The sequence below is a fragment of the Pan troglodytes genome, chromosome 17 (assembly GCF_028858775.2).
Source record: "Pan troglodytes isolate AG18354 chromosome 17, NHGRI_mPanTro3-v2.0_pri, whole genome shotgun sequence".
Lineage (NCBI taxonomy): Eukaryota > Metazoa > Chordata > Mammalia > Primates > Hominidae > Pan > Pan troglodytes.
Window position 1 is genome coordinate 46,058,112 of NC_072415.2, and position 21,368 is coordinate 46,079,479.

The 21,368-nt window shown below is 43.7% G+C and overlaps 1 protein-coding gene and 2 pseudogenes across 3 annotated transcripts in view; all 3 read left to right on the forward strand.

The window, feature by feature from the left end:
* Positions 1 to 14,806, forward strand: part of MOCOS (molybdenum cofactor sulfurase) — an 81,003-nt gene extending 66,197 nt beyond the window's left edge. For all 3 annotated transcript variants that reach the window (XM_512097.9, XM_009433903.4, XM_063795614.1), the window contains 4 exons: positions 3,052 to 3,157; positions 6,107 to 6,245; positions 12,828 to 12,932; positions 14,612 to 14,806. In XM_512097.9, the coding sequence (XP_512097.3) occupies positions 3,052 to 3,157; positions 6,107 to 6,245; positions 12,828 to 12,932; positions 14,612 to 14,764 (503 nt within the window). In that variant the 3' untranslated portion in view covers positions 14,765 to 14,806. The remainder of the gene's footprint in view (positions 1 to 3,051; positions 3,158 to 6,106; positions 6,246 to 12,827; positions 12,933 to 14,611) is intronic.
* On the forward strand, positions 10,880 to 11,000 carry LOC112206328 (U4 spliceosomal RNA; annotated as a pseudogene).
* A 4,755-nt stretch (positions 14,807 to 19,561) lies between the features above and the next one.
* Positions 19,562 to 20,762, forward strand: LOC134808599 (WD repeat domain phosphoinositide-interacting protein 3-like; annotated as a pseudogene).
* The last annotated feature ends 606 nt before the right edge of the window (positions 20,763 to 21,368 follow it).

Below are 21,368 nucleotides of genomic sequence, written 5' to 3' on the forward strand. Positions count from 1 at the left end.
ACACTGCTTATGTTAGAAAGTCAGCCCTGACTTGGCGAGGGGGCTGCATCGAGTGGGAAACTCAGGCAGTAAAGGCACAGGTGGGAGGCAGCTGGGACTGTCCTGGTGGGAGATGGGGCCTTGGTGGAACAAAGGTGGTAGGTGCAGAGGAAAGAAGAAAGCCTGTCTTCCTGCTCCCTGCACGATGCAGAATCAGGGAGTGTCAGCTTGTGACTGCTTACACTTAGAGGACACCCCTTAGGGTCCCATGTTCTCTGGCAGTCTAAGCCATTGGTCTTGAAACAGTTTTTTGAGTTGGTATACCTTAGAAGGATTTTTTAAAACTATATTCCTCACTCATACTAAAATTTTTACGTTGTCATCTAAATTTTAAAAATAGTTTAAACAGCTACAAAGGATGTGATTTCCAGTATATTGTAAACATTGTCATTTTAAATTTAAACTTGTACATTGTTCTTTTCAACAAAGCCAGTAGAATCTCAATACTGCAGCATTTTTTTAAACCACAACAATTTGAATCTCGTGAGTATTCATTACAAAATACATTATTTCTGTGTGTGTGTGTGTGTGTGTGTGTGTGTGTGTGTATAGAGAGAGAGAGCGAGAGGGAGAGAGAGAGAACAAACTGTCCTTTAATAGTCAGTTTTATTTCTTTCCTTTTCATATATATGTGTGTGTATATATATATATACACACACATATATATATGAATGAACTGTCTTTTAGTGGTCAGTCTTTTATTTCTTTCCTTTTCCTTCTGCAACTTGTATTTCCTTTCCATGTCCTCAACAGAATTTTATCTTAGTGTTATATATTCTGTGCTTGGAAATCTTTCATTGACTACTACCCTATCATACTTCTGTGAAATTAAAATGTGTATATAAATTGACATGGATAAACATTTTTTAAAGTTTATTGTGATTGTAAGAGTTTAAGTGCTAGGAAATTTCTTCTGCATTGAGTTCTTATTTTTTATTTTTTATTTTTAATAGAGATGGGGTTTCGCCATGTTGCCCAGGCTGGTCTCCAACTTTTGAGTTCAAGCAGTCCTCTCACCTTGGCCTCCCAAAGTGCTGGGACTACAGGCATGAGCCTTTGCACCCAGCCCATAATTTTTAGTAGTACACAGTTGATCAAATCAACATAAGTATATTATACATTTTGAAAAATAATTATTAAACGTAAGAAAAAAATTAGCGAAAATGAGCCTCGTAATGAGGTGGCTGGGCACCCTGCCATTGGTTCCTATTCCCATGAATGACTGTCACTCATGGCCAGAATAGCTGGTGCTCAGCCTCGGGTCTCTTCTGAGACGCTTAAATAAAGGGCTAGGGAAAGGAGTTTCGTTAGTGCAGTGTCACTCAAACCTTTCCTCTGAAGTATGTGACCGAAGCACTGGGCGCTAAGATTGAAATGCCTTTCATCATCTGTCTCTTGACAACTTAATTAGGTCCTGCAGTTTTGTGGACAGCAAATAATTGGAATCCATCTGACCTACAGGAGGATCATTCACCCAAGCTTTAGAGACTTTTATTTTCTCAGCTCGGACTCCAGGGTTTTGAATGGGGCTTTTGTCTTCCACTCTGGAGATTGTTGGTCCCTGAGGGAGTGTGCTTTAGGAGACCTTGGCCTTTCCTCGTGAAAGAGGAAGGGTCTTTGTGGACAGGGCTGGGATTGCACCTCCCTTCTCTGGCAGAGCCATTTTAGCAAAGAGGATATATGCAAGTGGCAGATCTGGAGGGCAATTCTCTCAAAAGTATCCGTTTGCGTCTACTCTGGGGTCCACACACCTGATTTGGAAACAGCTCAGTAGGTCCTGGTCCAGGCAAACCTTTTCTTCAATATCTTGGACAATGATAGTGATGCCAGGCCTGCCAAAGGGAGATGGGAACCGGGTGATAGGGTGCCAGCTATTCTGAATACACTTAATATTTTCTTTCAATAGTTTCGTTCCCCTTTTAGTAGTTTTTTTTTTTGTTTTTTTTTAGACAGAGTTTCGCAGTTTCACTCTTATTGCTCAGGCTGGAGTGCAATAGTGTGATGTTGGCTCACTGCAACCTTCATCTCCTGAGTTCAAGAGATCCTCCTGCCTCAGCCTCCTGAGTAGCTAAGATTAAAGGCATGTGGCACCGCACCCAGCTAATTTTGTATTTTTACTAGAGATGGGGTTTCTCCATGTTGGTCAGGCTGGTCTCGAACTCCCGACCTCAGGTGATCCTCCTGCCTCGGCCTCCCAAAGTGCTGGGATTCCAGGAGTGAGCCACCGCGCCTAGCCCTCCCTTTTAGTAGTTTTTAAACATCTACTATCTATTTCTAAACTCAATATCTGGCACTTGCCCAAGGGCAAACAGCTTTTCCCTGATTAGATTCAGAAGCTCTCCCTGGGCCTTTTGCCCTCACCAGGGCTCTCTGCCTTGCTCCGTCCTATCCAGGGGAAGGATGCGCCTGCTGTCATCCCTCCTCCTTGAAGTCTTGCCTCCAAGTCTAATTTGCTGGAACAATTTCATCTCAGCATTTTTCATTTTATTTTTTTAATTTTCTAAATTTTTTTGAGACAGAGTGTTGCTGTGTCACCCAGGCTAGAGTGCAGTGGCGTGATCTCGGCTCACTGCAACCTCCGCCTCACGGGTTCAAGTGATTCTCCTGCCTCAGCCTCCTGGGTAGCAGGGATTACAGGTGTGTACTACCACACCTGGCTAATTTTTGTATTTTTAGTAGAGACTGGGTTTCACCATGTTGGTCAGGCTGGTGTCGAACTCCTGGCTTCATGTAACCCTCCCACCTCAGCCTCCCTAAGTGCTGAGCCACTGTGCCCAGCCCTTATTGTTATTTTCTCCAGGTTATTTTAAACAGAGTATTCTAGGATCTCCTTTTCCCTCTTTATTGAGAGATATGCACCACGCTTAGGACATTTTTATTATTGCCAGGACGTCACTTTTTTTCCCTTGTAGAAATAGTCTCTACCTTTTAAAAAAATACAAGTCTATGGAAACATGATTCACTGGCATGCTGAGAAAGCAACTCTTCTTTTAAATGCTCCATGATTTTCAGATCAACTTCCTGGTACAATGGCCACCCTTTCTCTGGTGAATGAGGCACAGTATCTGCTGATCAACACATCCAGTATTTTGGAACTTCACCGGCAACTAAACACCAGGTAAGACCTCATACCTCGGGGCTAGCAGACAAGCATAACCATTTGCCACTGGGAGCAGGGCCTGGCACCTGCCTGGAGAGGAGAGATCTGAGAGTCATGAAGTTCAGCCCTGCTTCATGTACAGATGAGAAACTGAGGCCCTGAGAAGTAAGCAGGCTCTTTCATCCAGCTTCTGTTCATCTTTATAGAGGGTTATCTTTTATCTTACAAAGATCCTTTTTGATATCCTCAAGATGGTTAATGGAGAACCCCTAGCTCTCACTTTTTAATCATTCAATTTCTTAATGTTTGTTTTAATTGAATTGCCACCAACTTGACTAACTTTTATTGCCCAGCCTCCCACTATCCCCTGTCCCCGAGGATCTCTGCCCTACTTCACACAGTCATTTTAAAGGCTAAAAAAGAGTGGTTATGAAAGCTTTTAAAGTTGTAACTGCAGGCACACTTTATTTGAAAGATGCACCACAGATGGAATTAGCACCCCTCCCTGCCCACTCCCACCCAGTGCTCTCCCAAGGACCCTAACAGCATTGGGAGGTCAGCTCCAGAAAGGGTCATGGTTGGGCCAACCCTCTCGTTGTTCTTTAGAGCAAACTGAAGTCCCAAGGTAGCCAGGCAATGAGGAAAAATCACCCAGCCCTCATGCCACAGGGTGACTGGGACAGGCTCCTCATTCCTGGTCCACAGGCCAGAGATGAGTGTTGTTAGTGGCTCACCCCTAACAGCACTGTGAACTGGGGGTCCTGTGACTGTCATGCACCACGTGGTCAAGTACACACACATACATATTTGCAAAGACATACAAATACAGTTTAATAAAGCTGACTAAGCCACGTCGTCCGCCTCTGCAGGGATGGGCTATTTGTAGTCACTCTTGTTTCTATCCATTGTTGAAAACATACAACATCATTCTCATACTGTGGCCCAGCTCGCTATCTTTGAGAGCAAAAGTGTGATGCAGCCACATGTTCTCTGGGTATTCACTGAGTTCTCCTGGCACTGAGGGACCCTTCTCCTCAGGCATCCAGAGTCCTGGAAAAAGTGGGTATGCAGTTTTTTGGGGTTCTTGGTGTGGAAAGATAGGAGGTGGGGAGAGGCTTTCTGTAACCCCAGTTCCTACCAGGAGGGGCCACGTTCCCCACCATCTGGTTTATAGCAGGGTGGACCCCCTGGGCAGCTGATCCAAGAGCAGAGCTAGGGTCCCCTGCTAGGTATTTCTCTGTGCTTTATTTGCAAATTTGAGGGACTCTATCATGCACATGTTAACCATGATAGCTTTTGGACATAAGACATGCCCTTTTACGAAGCCCAAAGTGAGGGTTTATAACCCAGAGAGTTGATCCAGAATCAAAGGATTTCAGGATTGGAAAAGTGCTAATCCTCTTGTTGCAGATGAGGAAACTGTGGTCCTCATAGGTTGTGGGAGTTGCCCTTAGTAAGTGGCAAAACCAGACTCAGGTATCCCGGTCTCTGACTTTTCATACGTTGTTTGCCATTCAAAGGAGATTGGGACTCCTCCTTCCCAACCCCATAGTCTTTCAACCCTGTCTCTGGGGCATACTCTAACCATGCCTGAGGATTTATCTCACACCAACTTAAGCAATTAAAAATTGACTGAAGCACAAAAAAGTGCAAAAGTCATCAGTACACAGTTAAATAAAGTTTTACAGATGTATACGCCTATGCTCCATCATTTTCAGATCAATCTCCTGGTACAACAGCCACCCTTTCTCTGGTGAATGAGGCAAAGTATCTGCTGATAAACACGTTAAGTGTTTTGGGACTTCAGCAACTACCACTACCTAGATCAAGCTAAGAATGTACTCCAGAAACCTCCCTTGTATCCCATCCCAGTCAACCTCACTGAAGGTCACCACTATTCTGACTTCTTTCACCATAGCTAGTTTCACCCATTCTTCAACTTAATATGGTGGGATCATACAGGATGTGTTCTTTTGTCGGAGAAGTTTTAAGATGTATTTTCAGTGCGTTCTTCTGGGTGGGGGTGGGGGGTGCAGAGGGCCATTTTTTTTTGGAACCTCATGGCAATAAATAAAAATTACAAAAATAAGAGTTACAAAAATAGGCTAGGCATGGTGGCTCACACCTGTAATCCCGGCACTTTGAGAGGCTGAGGTGGGAGGATCACTTGAGCCCAGGAGTTCAAACCCAGCCTGGGCAATATAGTGAGACCCCATCTCTAAAAAAAGTAAAAATAAGTTAGCTGGGCATGGTGGCACATGCTTGTAGTCCCACCTACTTGGGAGGCTGAGGCAGGAGAATTACTTGAGCCTGGGATCCTGGTCAAGGCTGCAATGAGCTGAGATTGTGCCACTGCACTCCAGCCTGGGTGACAGAGCAAGACCTTGTCTCAAAAAAAAGGAATTAGAAAAATAGCAGATGTTAAACTGCAAATAGAATGGAAATTAGGAAATACTATCTTCTTTATTTATAATGTTTTAATACCCCCCCCCAAAAAAGAGTGAGATCTCAACACCTGTGAAAAGAAGGGGGGGAAAAGGGAATGAGATCTCAGTGCTTCTTAGGTCTTTGATCATTAAGCCTGTTGACAGGTTTTTAAATGCCTTATGCCGCCCCACGTTATAGAACTGGTATGTTCTCAGAAGTTCCTTTTTCACTGGAGTTCTGTTCTTCTGATTTCCAAAGTCCTTCATCTCTTCAGCTAAGATCTGCTCGCCCTTTGCCTGGCTCTTGTGGGCCTCTCACTGGAGATGGGACCGTATCCCAGGGGAGGCCCTGATGCCTGTTTAGCAGATGGGTGTCTCTTGGCCTTGCACTCATGGTAAAAGTCTGTTTTGATTATCCAGGGCACAGGCCACAGTAGAGCTGATGAAGTTAGGTGTTACATGGCAGGCATGATGAATTATTATAGTGGTACAATTATCTGCCATCCTCCCCCCACTTACTCTTTTTGGTTGCTTTAAACAGTGATGAGAATGGAAAGGATGAATTATTCTCAGTGAAGGATCTCAGCTTGCGTTTTCGTGCCAATATTATTATCAATGGAAAAAGGGCTTTTGAAGAAGAGAAATGGGATGAGATTTCAATTGGCTCTTTGCGTTTCCAGGTAAGTTTGGGGAAGTTCTATTATCCTTCCTCCAGGGTTGTCAATGAAGATTGACCTCAATCCCAGACCTGGATAGCTGCAGGTGGGTCTCCCTCCCTGTCCTTGTCTCTTAACTACAAAATCTTGGTGGGAAGTTATGTAAGCTCAGCCTTCTAAGACACCCCATGGAATAATCCATCCTTTATTCCCCAAGAGGATGGTAGCAGTCAGTTTCGCACAAGCCACAGAAGGTGTGCGAGGGCTCGGCACTGCCTCTGTGCTGTCGTTATGTCCAGACTTAAACTCTGGTTTTTTGGAATGCTTGTGTCATGAGACTGTCATCCTCCTGAAACTTGTTGGACTTTGTGGCAGTCTGGAGCTTGTAGAGGGAGGCCCAAAAGCCTGGTGGTGCTTCTTTGCCCATGGCCACCCACTCCTCCACACGCTTCACCTTTTCTGCCTTTGCTGGTGGCTGGGAAGGAGATTGTCAGAGGCAAAGCCACCACGATGTCCTCTCTCCCTGGCTTTGGACTCCCAAAACCTTTGGCTATGGGCTTCAAAGATATGAGAAAGAGGCGAAAGGTCTTAGGCTAAAATCTGTGCTCCTCACATGGTTGACAAGGCCCTACGAGATGCCACTGTCTCTGAGCTCATCACCCCTTCCCTCTCTGCCTCTGTCACAGTGACCTTCTCTCTGTTCCCTAAACAGCCACCCTTCCTGCCTTAGCCCTTGCCATCCCTTCTGCTTGGCATGTTGTCCAAGGGTCTCAGCTCAGATGTCACCTTCTTGGAAAGGATGCCCCTGACCTGCCGCAGGGTCACGTTCTGCTTATTCCTGCGGTGTGTAGGAGGGTGAGACCAAGTCTGTTTTATTCCCTGCTGTACCTCTATGGCCTTGAACGACAAAACTGGCCCAGAGTCAGTGCTCAATAAGTAATTGTTGAGGGAAGAAATGGACAGGAGAGATAAGGAATATCTAATGCCAGAGAATGTGCTCTGTTCTTTAGTGGGGGCTGAAATTATTTTTATAATACAGGCTGGACATCCTTAATCCAAAAATCTGAAATCTGAAATGCTCTAAAATATAAAACTTTTTGAGCACTGACATGACATTCAAAGAATATGACCACTGGAGCATTTTGGATTTCAGATTTTCAAATTAGGAATGCTCAACTGGTTAAGTATACCAGAGATATATAATGTAAATATTCCAAAATTTAAAAAAAATCTCAAAATGCTTCTGGTTCCAAGCATATTGGATAAGGAATACTCAACCTGTGGTAGTGTAATTAGCCACTGGTATAAACTGACTATAACGAGCTACCTTGTATTCAGGCTCTGTACTCAGAAGGAACACCACTCTAACATCTAGGAAAGCAGTAAACAGTCATTTGAATCTTTATTAAGGAATTTTAGAGACCTGGGGTATAGGAAATAAATTGCATGGCACAATAAAATGTTCCAATGATGTTTTTGATGTTTTTAACTCCCTAGACTTCCTCTTACCCTGGCAGTGGCTCCCCCTTGACAAGTAATCTATATTATGTCCTACATTCTCTCCCACAAGCCCATCTCGGGCACTAGCCCTCCTGCCGTTTCCCTCATCCCTCCATCCTTACTTACTCTTCCTTATTTTCTATCCCTCTGTCTCTGCCATGTTTTAAAAAAAAATGCCTACTGTTACACATCCTGCTGGGAACAAAATAGACACTAAATATACATTATCAGATAGGTGGAGAGTGAGAGGGAGGAAGAAAGGAAGAAAAAAAAGGGAAGAGAACTAGAACCAGACTGAGATTACTCTCAGAAACTTACCTGGCAACAGTAGCACCTGTGCCTCTCCAGGTATCTCGAGACATAAATATAAGGAAGACTCTTTAAGGAACCTTTCTGAGATGACTTAGCAGGCTTTGCTTTCTTTAGGTCACCATTCTTAATAGACCGCAACTAGTAAAAATCAAAATATGCATGCCCTTTGACTCAATAATTTCACTTGTAGAAATCTATCCCATAGAAACGCTAATACAAGTATTAAAATAAGTATAAAATTACTTTTACCAGCCTGGGCAGCATAGCAAGACTTCGTCTCTCTACACACACACACATACACACACACACACACACACACACAAACACACACACGAAAAATTAGCCAGGCACGGTGGTGTGCACCTGTAGTCTCAGCTCCTTGAGGTGGGAGGATTGCTTGAGCCCAGGAGCTCAAGCCTGTAGTGAATCAAGATTGCCCCACTGTGCTCTAGCCTGGGTCTCAGAGCAAGATCCTGTCAGTCAATCAATCAATCAATAATAGCTATATGCATTAGTCCAGCACGAGCATTAAAGAGCATAAGATATGGTTAATACTGCACCTTTCTTTTCTTTTTTTTGAGACAGGGTCTTATTCTGTTGTCCAGGCTAGAGTACAGTGGTGCAATCTTGGCTCATTGCAACCTCTGCCCCTCGGGTTCAAGCAATCCTCCTGCCTCAGCCTCCTGAGTAGCTGTGACTACAGGTGTGCACCACCATACCTGGCTAAATTTTTTATTTTTGGTAGAGATGGGATTTCACCATGTTGGCCAGACTGGTTTCAACCTCCTGGGCTCAAGTGATGTGCTGGCGTCAGCCTCCCAGTGTTGGGATTATAGGCATAGGCCACCACGCTTGGCAATACTGTGCCTTTCAAGAAAGTCAATGCTTGGCTGGGCACAGTGGCTCATGCCTGAAATCCCAATGCTTTAGGAGGCCAAGGAAGGAGGATCACTTGAGCTCACGAGTTTGAGACCAGCCTAGGCAAAATAGCCTCATCTTTACTGAATATTAAAAAATTAGCTGGGCATGGTGGTACATCCCTGTGGTCTCAGCTACTCAGGAGGCTGAGGTGGGAGGATTGCTTGAGCCTGGGAAATGAAGGCTGCAGTGAGCTATGATGAAGCCACTGCCCTCCAGCCTGGGTGACAGAGCAAGACCCTGTCTCAAAAAAAAGCAAATGCTCAAAAGATGTTTGTTGATGATAATACTCAGTGCTGAAGCAATTACTGTGAAACTAGCACATCTCTTTTGGAAAACAATTTTTTACTGGATGTTATCAAGTCATAAATATTTTTTATTCCTGTTGACCTTATAATTTCATTTTGGGAGACTGATACTACAAAAAAAAATGAAAAGGAAAGACAGTTATGTGAATTAGGCCTTTATTGCAAAATTATTGATCACAGGAAAGCATTAGAAACTATTCACATGGCTTCAAAGGAGAAGAACTAAGTGTTTCAACCCATGGAATGCCAGGCCATCCATTGTGAAAATTGCAAAATGCAAGGATGAGGTGGCTTTCTATGTCCTGACTGGAAGGATGTCCTTGCATATTGCAGAGTAATTGCAAAAGAAACCCAAGTGGGCTCTGAGATCCCAGCAAGTGTGTTTACACAGGTGCACATACACAGTTGTGTGCAGTTACATGCCACAGTCTGGGATGGTCTGGGATGGTTTGGATGTCCTAGGATGGCCGGGGACAATCTGGGGTGTCCTGGGATGGTCTGCAGCCCATGAGCAGCACCTGTCTCTGTGGATGGGGAGAGGGGGACCACTGCTGCTGAGTACTTTCTCTTTTAATTCTTCAAGCTTCTGTATTGTTTGACTTGTTTTTTAATGAATATATATGCTAGTAAACACGTTTTTAAAATACTAGTTGCTAAGAATACCAGAAAAGAAGCTTTAAAATGAAGATGTTTTAAGAAAATTATTTTCTTTGTATTGGTGTTTGGGGCTGGGTGTGGTGGCTCATGCCTATAATCCCAGCACTTTGGGAGACTGAGGTGCTCGGATCATCTGAGGTCAGGAGTTTGACACCAGCCTGACCAACATGCGGAACCCGTCTCTACCAAAAATATGAAAATTAGGTGGGCGTGGTGGCTGGTGCCTGTAATCCCAGTTACTCAGGAGGCTGAGGTGGGAGAATTGCTTGAACACAGGAGGTGGAGGTTGCAGAGAGCTGCCTGGGTGACAAGAGTGAAACTCCAGTCTGGGTGATAAGAGTGAAACTTCACCTCACAAAGAAAAAAAAAGGTAAAAGAAAATAGTGTCCGGAAAATGCCCCTTTCTTCTGCTAGTTTGAGAAACTGTTCTAAGAGGGCCTTTCATTGAAGTGACAGGATTTTTACAGAAGTTGTTGCCTGTTGGGTGGCTGCTAGAGGCTGGGGCTGGTGTGAGCTGCAGGGCCCTGGCATCCTTTCTGCAGGAGCTGGCCCCATGCATCAGCTGTTTTCTAGGCAAAGAGGTAAGAGGGTGCAGGAAACTGAGAGCCACACTGGCTTCTCGAGGGCACAGCTTTGTGGCGTTACAAAAGCCTCGTTCCACTGCACGGATCCTCGTGTATAATAGTGATAGTTTCCACTCTTGAGCACGGTCAAGTGCCAGGCCTGGGCTTGAGTCCCTGTATCCCTGATATAGTTCTCACCAAATACAGCCAAGAATCTAGACAAGGAAACGATATCTGGAGAGGTCACAGGTTTGCCAAGTCCTTGGTAGAGCTCCTTTCCAGCAAGTTCTGGATGCTTACGTGGCTTGGGAATCTTGACTTCGGTACCACAGGGAGCATATATTTCCACTGATTTAGTACCCAGTGCAGGATGTGAGCGTCAACCTGAAAAAAAAATTAGAGCTTTGTACAGTGCCAGTATCAGAGCCAATGAGGTTTATCTGAGGTGTGATTATTGCTAATTGAAAACTTTTCCCAATTAAAAACAAAAACAAAATAAAATTTAAAAAACACACCAGAGAAAATGATCTCCTAATGTGACGAATTTATTCAGGAGTAAGAAAAAGGATTATAAACTAGGATGCATAGCTATGGCAAGCCACAGGTGCACCTGAAGAGGAGAGAGTAAGGGAAAGCTTTTATTGGCAAAAATAAATTCATACAAGCTGCTTGAAAACAGAATTTATTGGTTCCTGGGGCTCACAGCCAGAATTGGCATCAGTTCATTGGTGGAGACGCTGTTACTGGGCAAATGTTCCTTTAAGAGCATCTTATCTGAACTGCTGCAGTACTAAAGAATGTCTAGTGATAAACCCGGTCTAGAAATACGTGCATACATGCAAGACATGGATCATGAAAAGCATGAGATGCATGAAGGACTTGGAGGAATTTCTTGTGGGATTATTTTAGAAAGTCCTTGAGACAGTCGTTATCTCAGAAATGCAAGCATGAACTCCCTGCCTTCATGCCATCCTGGCTCCAATTTCTTCAGGTCTAATTAGTGATTTCATCCTGGTATCTGCAACTTTCACACCAGTAACAGGAACAGGCCAAGACACATCCAGATTAGGTGAGTGTTTCTAATTTCAGTGCATAATTTGTATTTGCCCATGCGTGAGCTGAGGAGAAAATGGTTATGAGAAAATAGTTTTAAGAAAATCAAGTACCTTTGCACTTTTTACATGTGCAATGAAAGAAGCGTCTCATTATTGCTGAGCTGCATGCTTTCTTTTTGATGTTTATATTATGGGGGATTTTAAGCTCCACCAGACAGTATGACCTGTGTTAAGAAACTGTAACAATGCGTTTTAAGTATTGTGTATGTGTGGCATGTAGGCGTGGGTATGTATGGATATATATATATGCATACAGATATGTATATTAAAAATAATTTTGTTTCCTACCTATTACAGTTATAAAAACAATTCCCCATTTTATTTAAAGGTTTTTATAGATTCCTTTTAATACCTGCATGATATAATTTTAATGCCTGAACCATATACATCATATATATGTAGCATGGTTTACTTAACCATTTCTCTCCACTATATGACGTTAATGATGTTAACAAGTTTTTCCTATTATGAACAATGTGAGGATAAATCTTTGTCCATGACTGTGGTTGGGCTTCTGGTTCCTTTCTTAGGTTGGATTTTTAGATGTGAAGTTGCTGGGTCAGCGGGCATTGACACATGAAAGTTCTCTCTGATGACCTTCTCACAGGGGCCAGCGCTGGCTCTGCGACCTCCTCCTCCTCTTTCTTCTTTCTTGCTCTGTTGCCCAGGCTGCAGTGCAGTGGTGTGTTCTTGGCTTACTGCCACCTCCGCCTCCCGGGTTCAAGTGATTCTTCTTCCTCAGCCTCCTGGGTAGATGGGATTACAGGCATGCATCACCATGCCTGGGTAATTTTTGTATTTTTAGTAGAGACAGGGTTTTGTCATGATGTCCAGGCTGGTCCTGAAATCCTGGCCTCAAGTGAACGGTCCGCCTCTGCCTCCCAAAGTGTTGGGATTACAGGTGTGAGCCACCGTGCTGGCTTTCTGCGACCTTTCTCTTTTTCCAATTTGTCTTCCCAGTCAAGTGCTTTCCTTCCTCAAATCCATTCTCCAACATTTCCTGAGAACCGTCAAGATCTCAGTCCCTCTTTTCTTTGTCTGCAAAGCCCTTAAGCAGTGGTCTTTTAGCTGACAAACAAATGCAGATGATTCCCCAGCAGAGATGGTGAACAGGTGCCACGTTCTGGCTCTCCATAGTTAGGGGACTGGGCATTTCTGTGTGATTCCTCCCTCTGAGGTGCAAGGCTCTGGTCACTTTTGTGGCAACGCTGTGTTTTCCTTCTCACCTGCCAGGTTTTGGGGCCTTGTCACAGATGCCAGATGATTTGCATCGACCAGCAAACTGGGCAACGAAACCAGCATGTTTTCCAAAAACTTTCTGAGAGTCGTGAAACAAAGGTAAGCGTGATTGCAAAATACGACACCTGGTTTCCAATCCTGGTGTTATCAATACCAGAACTATGTTCATAATAGTGCAGAGTTATTTTTTTAAATGGGGGATTTGCTGCCCATCCAAAGCTGTTGGGCTACCATTAACCTATCCTTGTTTGTAGTTTCATTTTATTTTTCCTTTCCATCCAAGTTCTCACTTTTTTTTGTTTTACTACATGTATTTTTATGCTTTCCAATCTTGTTGAAGAGATATGGAGTACAAAAAAAACAAGTAATTCTATTGTCTTGATCATTATTTTCTTTAACACAGAGAGCTCATGAAGAGTAAAGTGCCTTAATGTGAATAGAGTAGCTGCATAGAAAGAGTCAGTACGTTTCATTAAACTGGAAATACATTCATTAAGCCTGGAAATTCGTTTTCTTGAGGGTTAAAACAACAAAGTGTTGTTATGAATTCCAGATTATAGAAACTGAACTTCCAATGTGTTGATTCTTTAGAAAGATTTATTTTCAGGCTTATACTTTCTGTTAGGACTTTTTGTTTTCAAAGAATTCCAGGAAGCCAAGAAAAGCAGTCAGGCTACATAGAACAATTCTTGAAAATTAACAGAAATAATGCAAACACTGTATCTACTTCCAGTAATAAGCTGGCAAGTTAATTCATGGTAAAATGAGCTACATTGTTTCCTGTGTTTCTTCAAAGCCAGGGTTTTGTTTCACAGTATAGACATTTGATTTATGTAAGTTTTCTTACCAATATGGGATAGAAATGGCCTGCAGAGTAGTGCATTTGACTGTTACAGCAGCATGTCTGTCAATGCAGGCTGTGTTGTCTGGGGTGTGGGGACCTTGAGCCTGCACCATGCAGGTTGCCAGGAGAAGAAAGATGAAGGCACAAATACAATACTAAGATCCATGAAAATAGTGTTTCTCAGCATCACTGCAATTTTCATGTGCATGATGAACCTTTTATTTTTAAATTTTGGAATAATTTTAGATTTACGGAACAGTTGCAGTGAGAGTGCAGAGGCTGCACTTTTCACCCACATTTGTACAAATCATGAGGAATTGGCCCTATCCCCTAGCCTGGGGCCTGGAACATGAGGGTGTCCAACAGATGTTATCACAGGAACTAACAGGTCAGAGAGCACGTCAAGTCCTCCAAAGGGTCCTGAGTGGCTCACTTGCATTGATGGTTAACATTGAGCAGACTTACCTACTCTTCATTTTGGACCTTCCATCCTTATTCAGGAGAATTTGACAAAATTAACTTGCATCATTCTTTCTCAAGGAAAATGCAGAGTTCTGCCACTGTCTTCCCCAAAAGCCTTTTACATCAGGCAGCAAACAGGAAATGGGCCTGATGGTGGTCACAAGCTGAGAGTAGGAAGAAGCTCCTTCTGCAGGAAGTTCAGGGCATGTGGGACAGAGATGTGCCCAGCAAGAAAGAAGTGTGGGGTGACCACAGGGAAAGGATGCCTTAGGATGAGAATCTTTGGGGTCTAAAGTTAGGATTCTCTTAATGTTCCAGTGCATTCTACTGTGTAACAGATAGGAGATATCAAGTCTCAGTATATGTCTTTAAAAATCTGACTTGATTTTAGTTAAACATTAATATTTACAAAGTTATTTTAATTGCTAAAATAATCTAGCCTTTTTTGTTGTTGTTGCTGTTTTGTTCACAGGTGAACTTTGGCATGTACCTGATGCATACATCATTGGATTTATCCTCCCCATGTTTCCTGTCTGTAGGATCTCAGGTGCTCCCTGTGTTGAAAGAGAATGTGGAAGGTCATGATTTACCTGCATCTGAGAAACACCAGGATGTTACCTCCTAAAAAAAATGTTTAGCATACATTAAAGTTTCTCTTTTACAGTGATCTTTATTATTGTTAAGATCTGCAACTTAGTTCAGTAGAACTTGATGTTTTGAATAAGGAGAGCTCTTTTTCTTTAGAGGCAGGGAATGCTCTCACCTGCTTCCTTCTGCCTTTGACTTCTCACCCTGCAAATTTGCACTGGCTGTGCTCAGGAGAGCAGTTCTGAGGCCTCAGGAACGAATGCTGCACCCACATCCAGTGAGGCTCCCGTAGGTATTTGAAGTATAATCACTTGTAATCAGATGAAATTTTTAATGAGGTTCACTGGGAAGATTGAACTTACTCCAGGTCCCTATTTTGCCATTTTCTCACATTGTTACTTTGTTTTTAGAGAGCATCTTTGGATCTCTCCAACCCCTTTGTAGTGAAGAAGGGAGTCTATGCCCAGTGATCCTGGGTATGAGAAGGTGCTCCTCTCCTCCCATGTACATGATGATGTGGGTTTATGCTCAGGGGCCCAGAGGGTAACTTGTGACCACATTCCTTGAGGGGAGTTTCTACCAGAATATTTATATTCTGAGCAAAGGCACAGGCCAGCAATTCCTTTCCTGTTGCTTCCCATCCCTGGCCTCCATCCTTGTCCCCCACTGAGTTGATGCACTGAGGATGGCTCACGAGCCTGAAGTTACACTCAGTGATGGCTGTGCTTATGCAGGTGGTCGTCCTCCCCTCCACAAGCCCACAGGATGGTGTTGGTCCAGCACCCGAGAGCCTCCAAATCCTATCGAGGGAGGAACTTTGGCATTCAGGGATCCTGTCTGTATCATCTTTGACCACTGCTCCTGCAGCCTCCAGATGAAAATGTCCAGTGAGGAAATCTCATTCTCTAATGAAGTTACCCATCCCGCTGAGTTTCTAAGAAGTTTCTCCCTGTGCTGAGCTTGCGTGTGCCTTATCTGCTTCTCCATGACTTCCAGCCTGGGGTCTTACCCTGTCCTCTGGAGCAATGCAGAGTGAGTACATCCACTCCACATTCATTCCGCTGGCGTCCTTCTGAAGCCTGCTGTCCATGTGTGAACCCAGTCCCTTCATCATCTTCCCCCTGGATGGTTGTATTTTTCCAGTCACTTCTCCGCCAAATGTCTGCCCGCTGCGGCCCACTGCATCTTTTGAAAGCCTGTGCCACCCCATCTCTCCTGCTGCTCAGTTGGAGAGCAGGCTCCAGGCTCAGGCTTCCCTAACTTATCTGTTCAGAGCCTGTGGGATTCAGGGTCAGTTTGTTTCATTATCACATTTGTAGGACTTTGTGTTGTTCCCAGCACTAGGTGAGATTTGAAAGATGAGGTGTGCTCTGTTCTCAAGGATTGTTGAGATGGAGCCTAATGATTGCACACTCACGTGCTGTGAAGAGTTAAGGGTAAAAAGTACAACTCTGACTCAGTGGTTCCTGAGATCAGCGAAAGAAGAGGCAAATGAAGTTAGTTGGGGTGGGGTGGGATTTATTGTTTTGAACTGTTTATTAAAAACGCAACCTCTTCAAAGACTCAGCACTGCCACATCATATGAGTGGACTTGTCCTCATCAGCTAACTGATAGGAGAACAATGCCCTAAAGTAATGGATTTATCCACCTGCTCAGGCCAGTTTCATGCAGGAGGGAACTTCCCAGATGGCACATTGCCCCATTTCCAAGACCTTCCGCTGACAAATCCATCATATTAATTATGATGGAAAACAAGTAAGAAGACATGTTCTACAAAAATTAGGTCACTTGCCCAGGTGCGGTGGCTCACACCTGTAATCCCAGCACTTTGGTAGGCTGAGGTGGGCAGATCATGAGGTCAGGAGATCGAGACCATCCTGGCTAACACGGTGAAACCCCGTCTCTACTAAAATACAAAAAAATTGGCCGGGCATGGTGGCATGCGCCTGTAGTCCCAGCTACTTGGGAGGCTGAGGCAGGGGAATCACTTGAACCCAGGAGGTGGAGGTTGCAGTGAGCCAAGATCATGCCACTGCACACCAGCCTGGTGACAGAGCAAGACTCCATCTCAAAAAAAGAAAAAAATTAGGTCACTTTTGTCATCAAGAATATGTTTTTCTTATCCATGTCTATGTCACCTTTTGCAGTAGATACTTTCATGACTGATTTCAGGCTTTTTGTTTTTTTGAGACAGGGTCTCACTCTGTCACCCAGGCTGGAGTGCAGTGGCATGATCACAGATCATTGCAGCCTTGACCTCTTGGGCTCAAGCGATTACCCTGCCTCAGCCTCCCAAGTAGCTGGGACTACAGGCACACATCACCACATCCAGCTAATTTTTTTTTCTTTTTTTCTTTTTGGTAGAGATGGCATCTCACTTTGTTGCCCAGGCTAGTTTTGAATTCCTGGGCTCAAGCCATCCTCCCGCCACAGCCTCCCAAAGTTCTGGGATTACAAGTGTGAGCCACTGTGCCCAGCTTTTGATTTCAGACATTTTAATGCAGATCCTCTCCTTTACAGCACTATTATTTGGTTATCTACTTATAATTACTAATTTAACATTGATCTGTTTTCACTAGATTGTAAGCTCCATGAGGACAAGTCCTGTGCCAGTATATCTCTAGTGTCAGCAGACAATACTCAAAATTTGTTGACAGACTGACTATTTAAAGCTGGCCCTATTTTTATCATTAATTGATTGAATATTAATTAAATATATTTTATTAATTTAAAATGAATTTTAAATGCATTTTTTCTTTAGTGTCTACTTTCAATATTTCTTGTATGAAGTTTCAGCTAAAAATGTACTTTGTGTATCTGTAGAGTGGCTTCATATTCAGAGTTTATGGACATTTATGATTTTATGTCCCCTCCTTGGTTCTTATCTCCTGGAGTTCAGCCTTATGTGCTTCTCAAAGTGTATAACAAAATCAAAGACAATGTCATGTCCCTTGAATTTAATTCTAACACCAAACCTTGGTGTTAGAGTCACAAAAAGTCCTTTTTTTAAAGAACTTGGTGAGAACAGACAACAACTTGTCTTTCTGGGCATTCGTGTCATGGTCCTTTTAGCCAGAAGAGAGGTTTTATTTTGCATAGTTGGTGAGCATCAGGTATCCTTTAAGGAGGGTGGTGGTGCTGACTTCTCCCCATTGAGAGTCAGCCTCATCCCCTCCTCAGCCTTGTGGATGGAAAAGAACAGGCAGTGATATACATTTTCTGCTGTTGAAAGATGTCCGCTTATCCTTCTCTTTCAGTGAAAAGTTGCTTTTTTATTCAATATGTACCGAACAGGTTCTAGAGTTTTAGAAACAAAAGAAACAGAACCAACATTTATAGATCTCACTATAGAGGCATCACTAATTGGGGAAAGACAGACTAGGTAATAGTCAGATGTGATATAGTATGTTTAAGCTATAGGATGGCAGGTGCATGAGTGTTGGTTGTATTATTCTTTATTTTTTTGTATGACTTATGATATTCATGATAATTAAAACCTTTTGGAACAATTCATCTCAATTTTCTTTGCTTTGTTTAAAAAGCAAACATTGGCCAGGTGTGGTGGCTCATGCCTGTAATCCCAGCACTTTGGGAGGCCAAGGTGGGTGGATCACTTGAGGTCAGGAGTTCGAGACCAGCCTTGCCAACATGGTGAAACCCCATCTCTACTAAAAATATAAAAATTAGCCAGGCATGGTTGTGTGCACTAGTAATCCCAGCTACTCGGGAGGCTGAGGCAGGAGAATTGCTTGAACCTGGGAGGCGGAGGTTGAAGTCAGCGGAAATCCTGCCACTGCACAGCAGCCTGGGCGACAGAGTGAGACTCCATCTCAAAAAAATAAAAATTTTTAAAAAATGAAATAAAAATTAAAAGCAAACATTGAGCAAGAAAAGGTGCCAGCCTGCTGAGGTACCATCTCTGTCGTTGTAACTACGCCAAAGGCAGATGGATGAGAGAAGGGACCTGCACTCAGGCTGAAAGATTTGTTATGTTGGTAGCTGGTGGTGTTGTCTGGAACTTATGAATTGTATTTTCCTTGTAGCTTTTTCAGAAAGCAAGCTATTTTTTTCTCTTATTACAGCTACTAAATTTTGAGTTATTCTCACCTTTATTCATTTTTTAAAATGTGGGCCTGCAAAAGTATATCTACTACTATAACAATATCTTTTTTCCTCTAAATTTTTATTGTTTAATTTTTGTGGGTACATAGTAGGTTTATATATTTATTGGGAGTATAACAACACCTTAATAGGGAGAAACAACATTTGAGAGGAGGGAAAATATGTATACAATAAACAGAGTGGGGTCACGTGATAACATTCTAGGCATTTTGTCAGAGGTGGACCTAAAATTTGAATCTGAGCATGCTGGTATCTTCAAAAGGGGGAAACATGGGAGGCCGAGGCGGGCGGATCACGAGGTCAGGAGATCGAGATCATCCTGGCTAACACGGTGAAACCCCGTCTCTACTAAAAAATACAAAAAATTAGCCGGGCATGGTGGCGGGCGCCTGTAGTCCCAGCTACTCGGGAGGCTGAGGCAGGAGAATGGCGTGAACCTGGGAGGCGGAGCTTGCAGTGAGCGGAGATCGCGCCACTGCACTCCAGCCTGGGCGACAGAGTGAGACTCCATCTCAAAAAACAAAAACAAAAACAAAAACAAAACAAAAAAAAAAACGGGAGGTGGGGGCGGGGCGGTAAACATACAGTCAACAAATTCACAATTTCCAGAAGATAAAAACAAACATGTTTGTTCAGGGCAAATGGTGCTCAGGCTTGAGAGAAAGTTGTCTTCATAAAGACAATACTATAAAACTTCCATTCCTGGGGCGGCCTTAGCACCAGCCTGGTGGGACCGGACCAGCCAGCCAGCCTCCCCAGGCAGCTCGCTGAGAATGGGAGGGCCAGCCCAGTGGCGCCATGATCCTCCTACCCTGTAACTCCCACAGTAACTAGCTGCTCTACACCGGCTTCAGCCAGGACCACGGATGCCTTGCTTGTTGGATGGAAAACGGATTCTGAGTCTATAACACCAATCCATTAAAATAAAAAGAGAAACAAAAATTTCTAGGAGGAAGAGTTGGTCATTATGAAATGTTATTTTGCTGCAACTATTTAGCTTTAGTTGTTGGTGGAAAAAAGCCGAAATACCTTCCCAACAAAGTGATGATCTGAGATGATGGAAAAAGAAGACTGTTAATGAAATAGAATTTGCTACAGAAGTCAAGGCAGTCAAATTGCAGCGAGATAGAATTGTGGTTGTTTTGGACTCCATGATTAAGGTGTTTGCACTCACACAGAACCCCCATCAGTTGTACATCTTTGAAACCTCCTAAAACCCTAAAGGCCTCTGTCCTCTGTCCCAATAGCAACAACTCTCTTCTGGCCTTGCCGGGCACGCACACGGGCCATGTTCAGCTCGTGGACTGGGCCAGCACAGAGAAGCCACCTGTGGACATTCCCGCCCTGAGGGCATCCTGAGCTGCATCATACTCAACCTGCAGGGAACAAGAATTGCAACCACACTCGCAAAAGGGACCCTTTTAAGAATATTTGATACCTCATCAGGACATTTAATCCAGGAACTATGAAGAGGATCTCAAGCAGCTAATGTTTTCTGCATTAACTTCAGTCAAGATGAGTCCTTCATCTGCATATCCAGTGACCACAGCACAGTGCACATTTTTGCAGCTGAAGACCCAGGAAGGAATAAACAGTCCAATTTGGTGTCAGCTAGTTTCCTTCCAAAATCCTTTAGTTGCAAAGGGGTTTCTCCAAGTTTCAGGTTCCCCTGGGCTCTCCATGCATTTGAAACAGAGCCAAATGCGGTCACTGCAATTTGTGCAGATGTCGGCTACTACAAATTCCTATTCAACCCCAGAAGGGAATGCATCCCAGACATCTATGCACAGTTTCTAGAAATGATCTACGACAAGCTGTGATTCCTCAACCATGAGTGCAACAGCACCCAACACTCATTATCCCTGAAACTCCTGGGGTTGGTGCCAGTGCCCCATGGGACTCTTGGATCACAGGCTGGCGGGTCTGCCCAGGGACCTTGGTCTGAAACCATACATAGTTGTCTGATTTCCTAAGAGGGACTCCCATTTTGGTATTAAAGACAGAATCCTCATCAAGGTACTACAGACACTCAGTGGCTCTAAGTAGGCCATGCTGACTGCCTGGCTGTCCCCGTTAGTTCTGCTGGGACTGACGGGGTCTGCAAACAAACCTGGGGACTGGATCGAGAGGATGGGCAAATTCAAGTTTGTTTTTGCAACAGACTCCATCATTTTTACTGAATCTACAGTGGGGAAATGAACAAGTGTGTAAATGTTAGTTCTTGCATTATAAGCACATCACTTGAGGTCAGGAGTTTGAGACCAGCCTGGCCAACACGGTGAAACCCTGTTTCTACTAAAATACAAAAATTAGCCAGGTGTGGTGGTGGGCACCTGTAATCCCAGCTACTCAGGAGGCTGATGCAGGAGAATCGCTTGAATCCGGGAGGCAGAGGTTGCAGTGAGCGGAGATCATGCCACTGCACTCCAGCCTGGGCGACAGTGAGACTCCGTCTCAAAAAAACAAACAAACATAAATATTGAAATGAAGAAATTAAATAAGTAATTAAAGACATAAG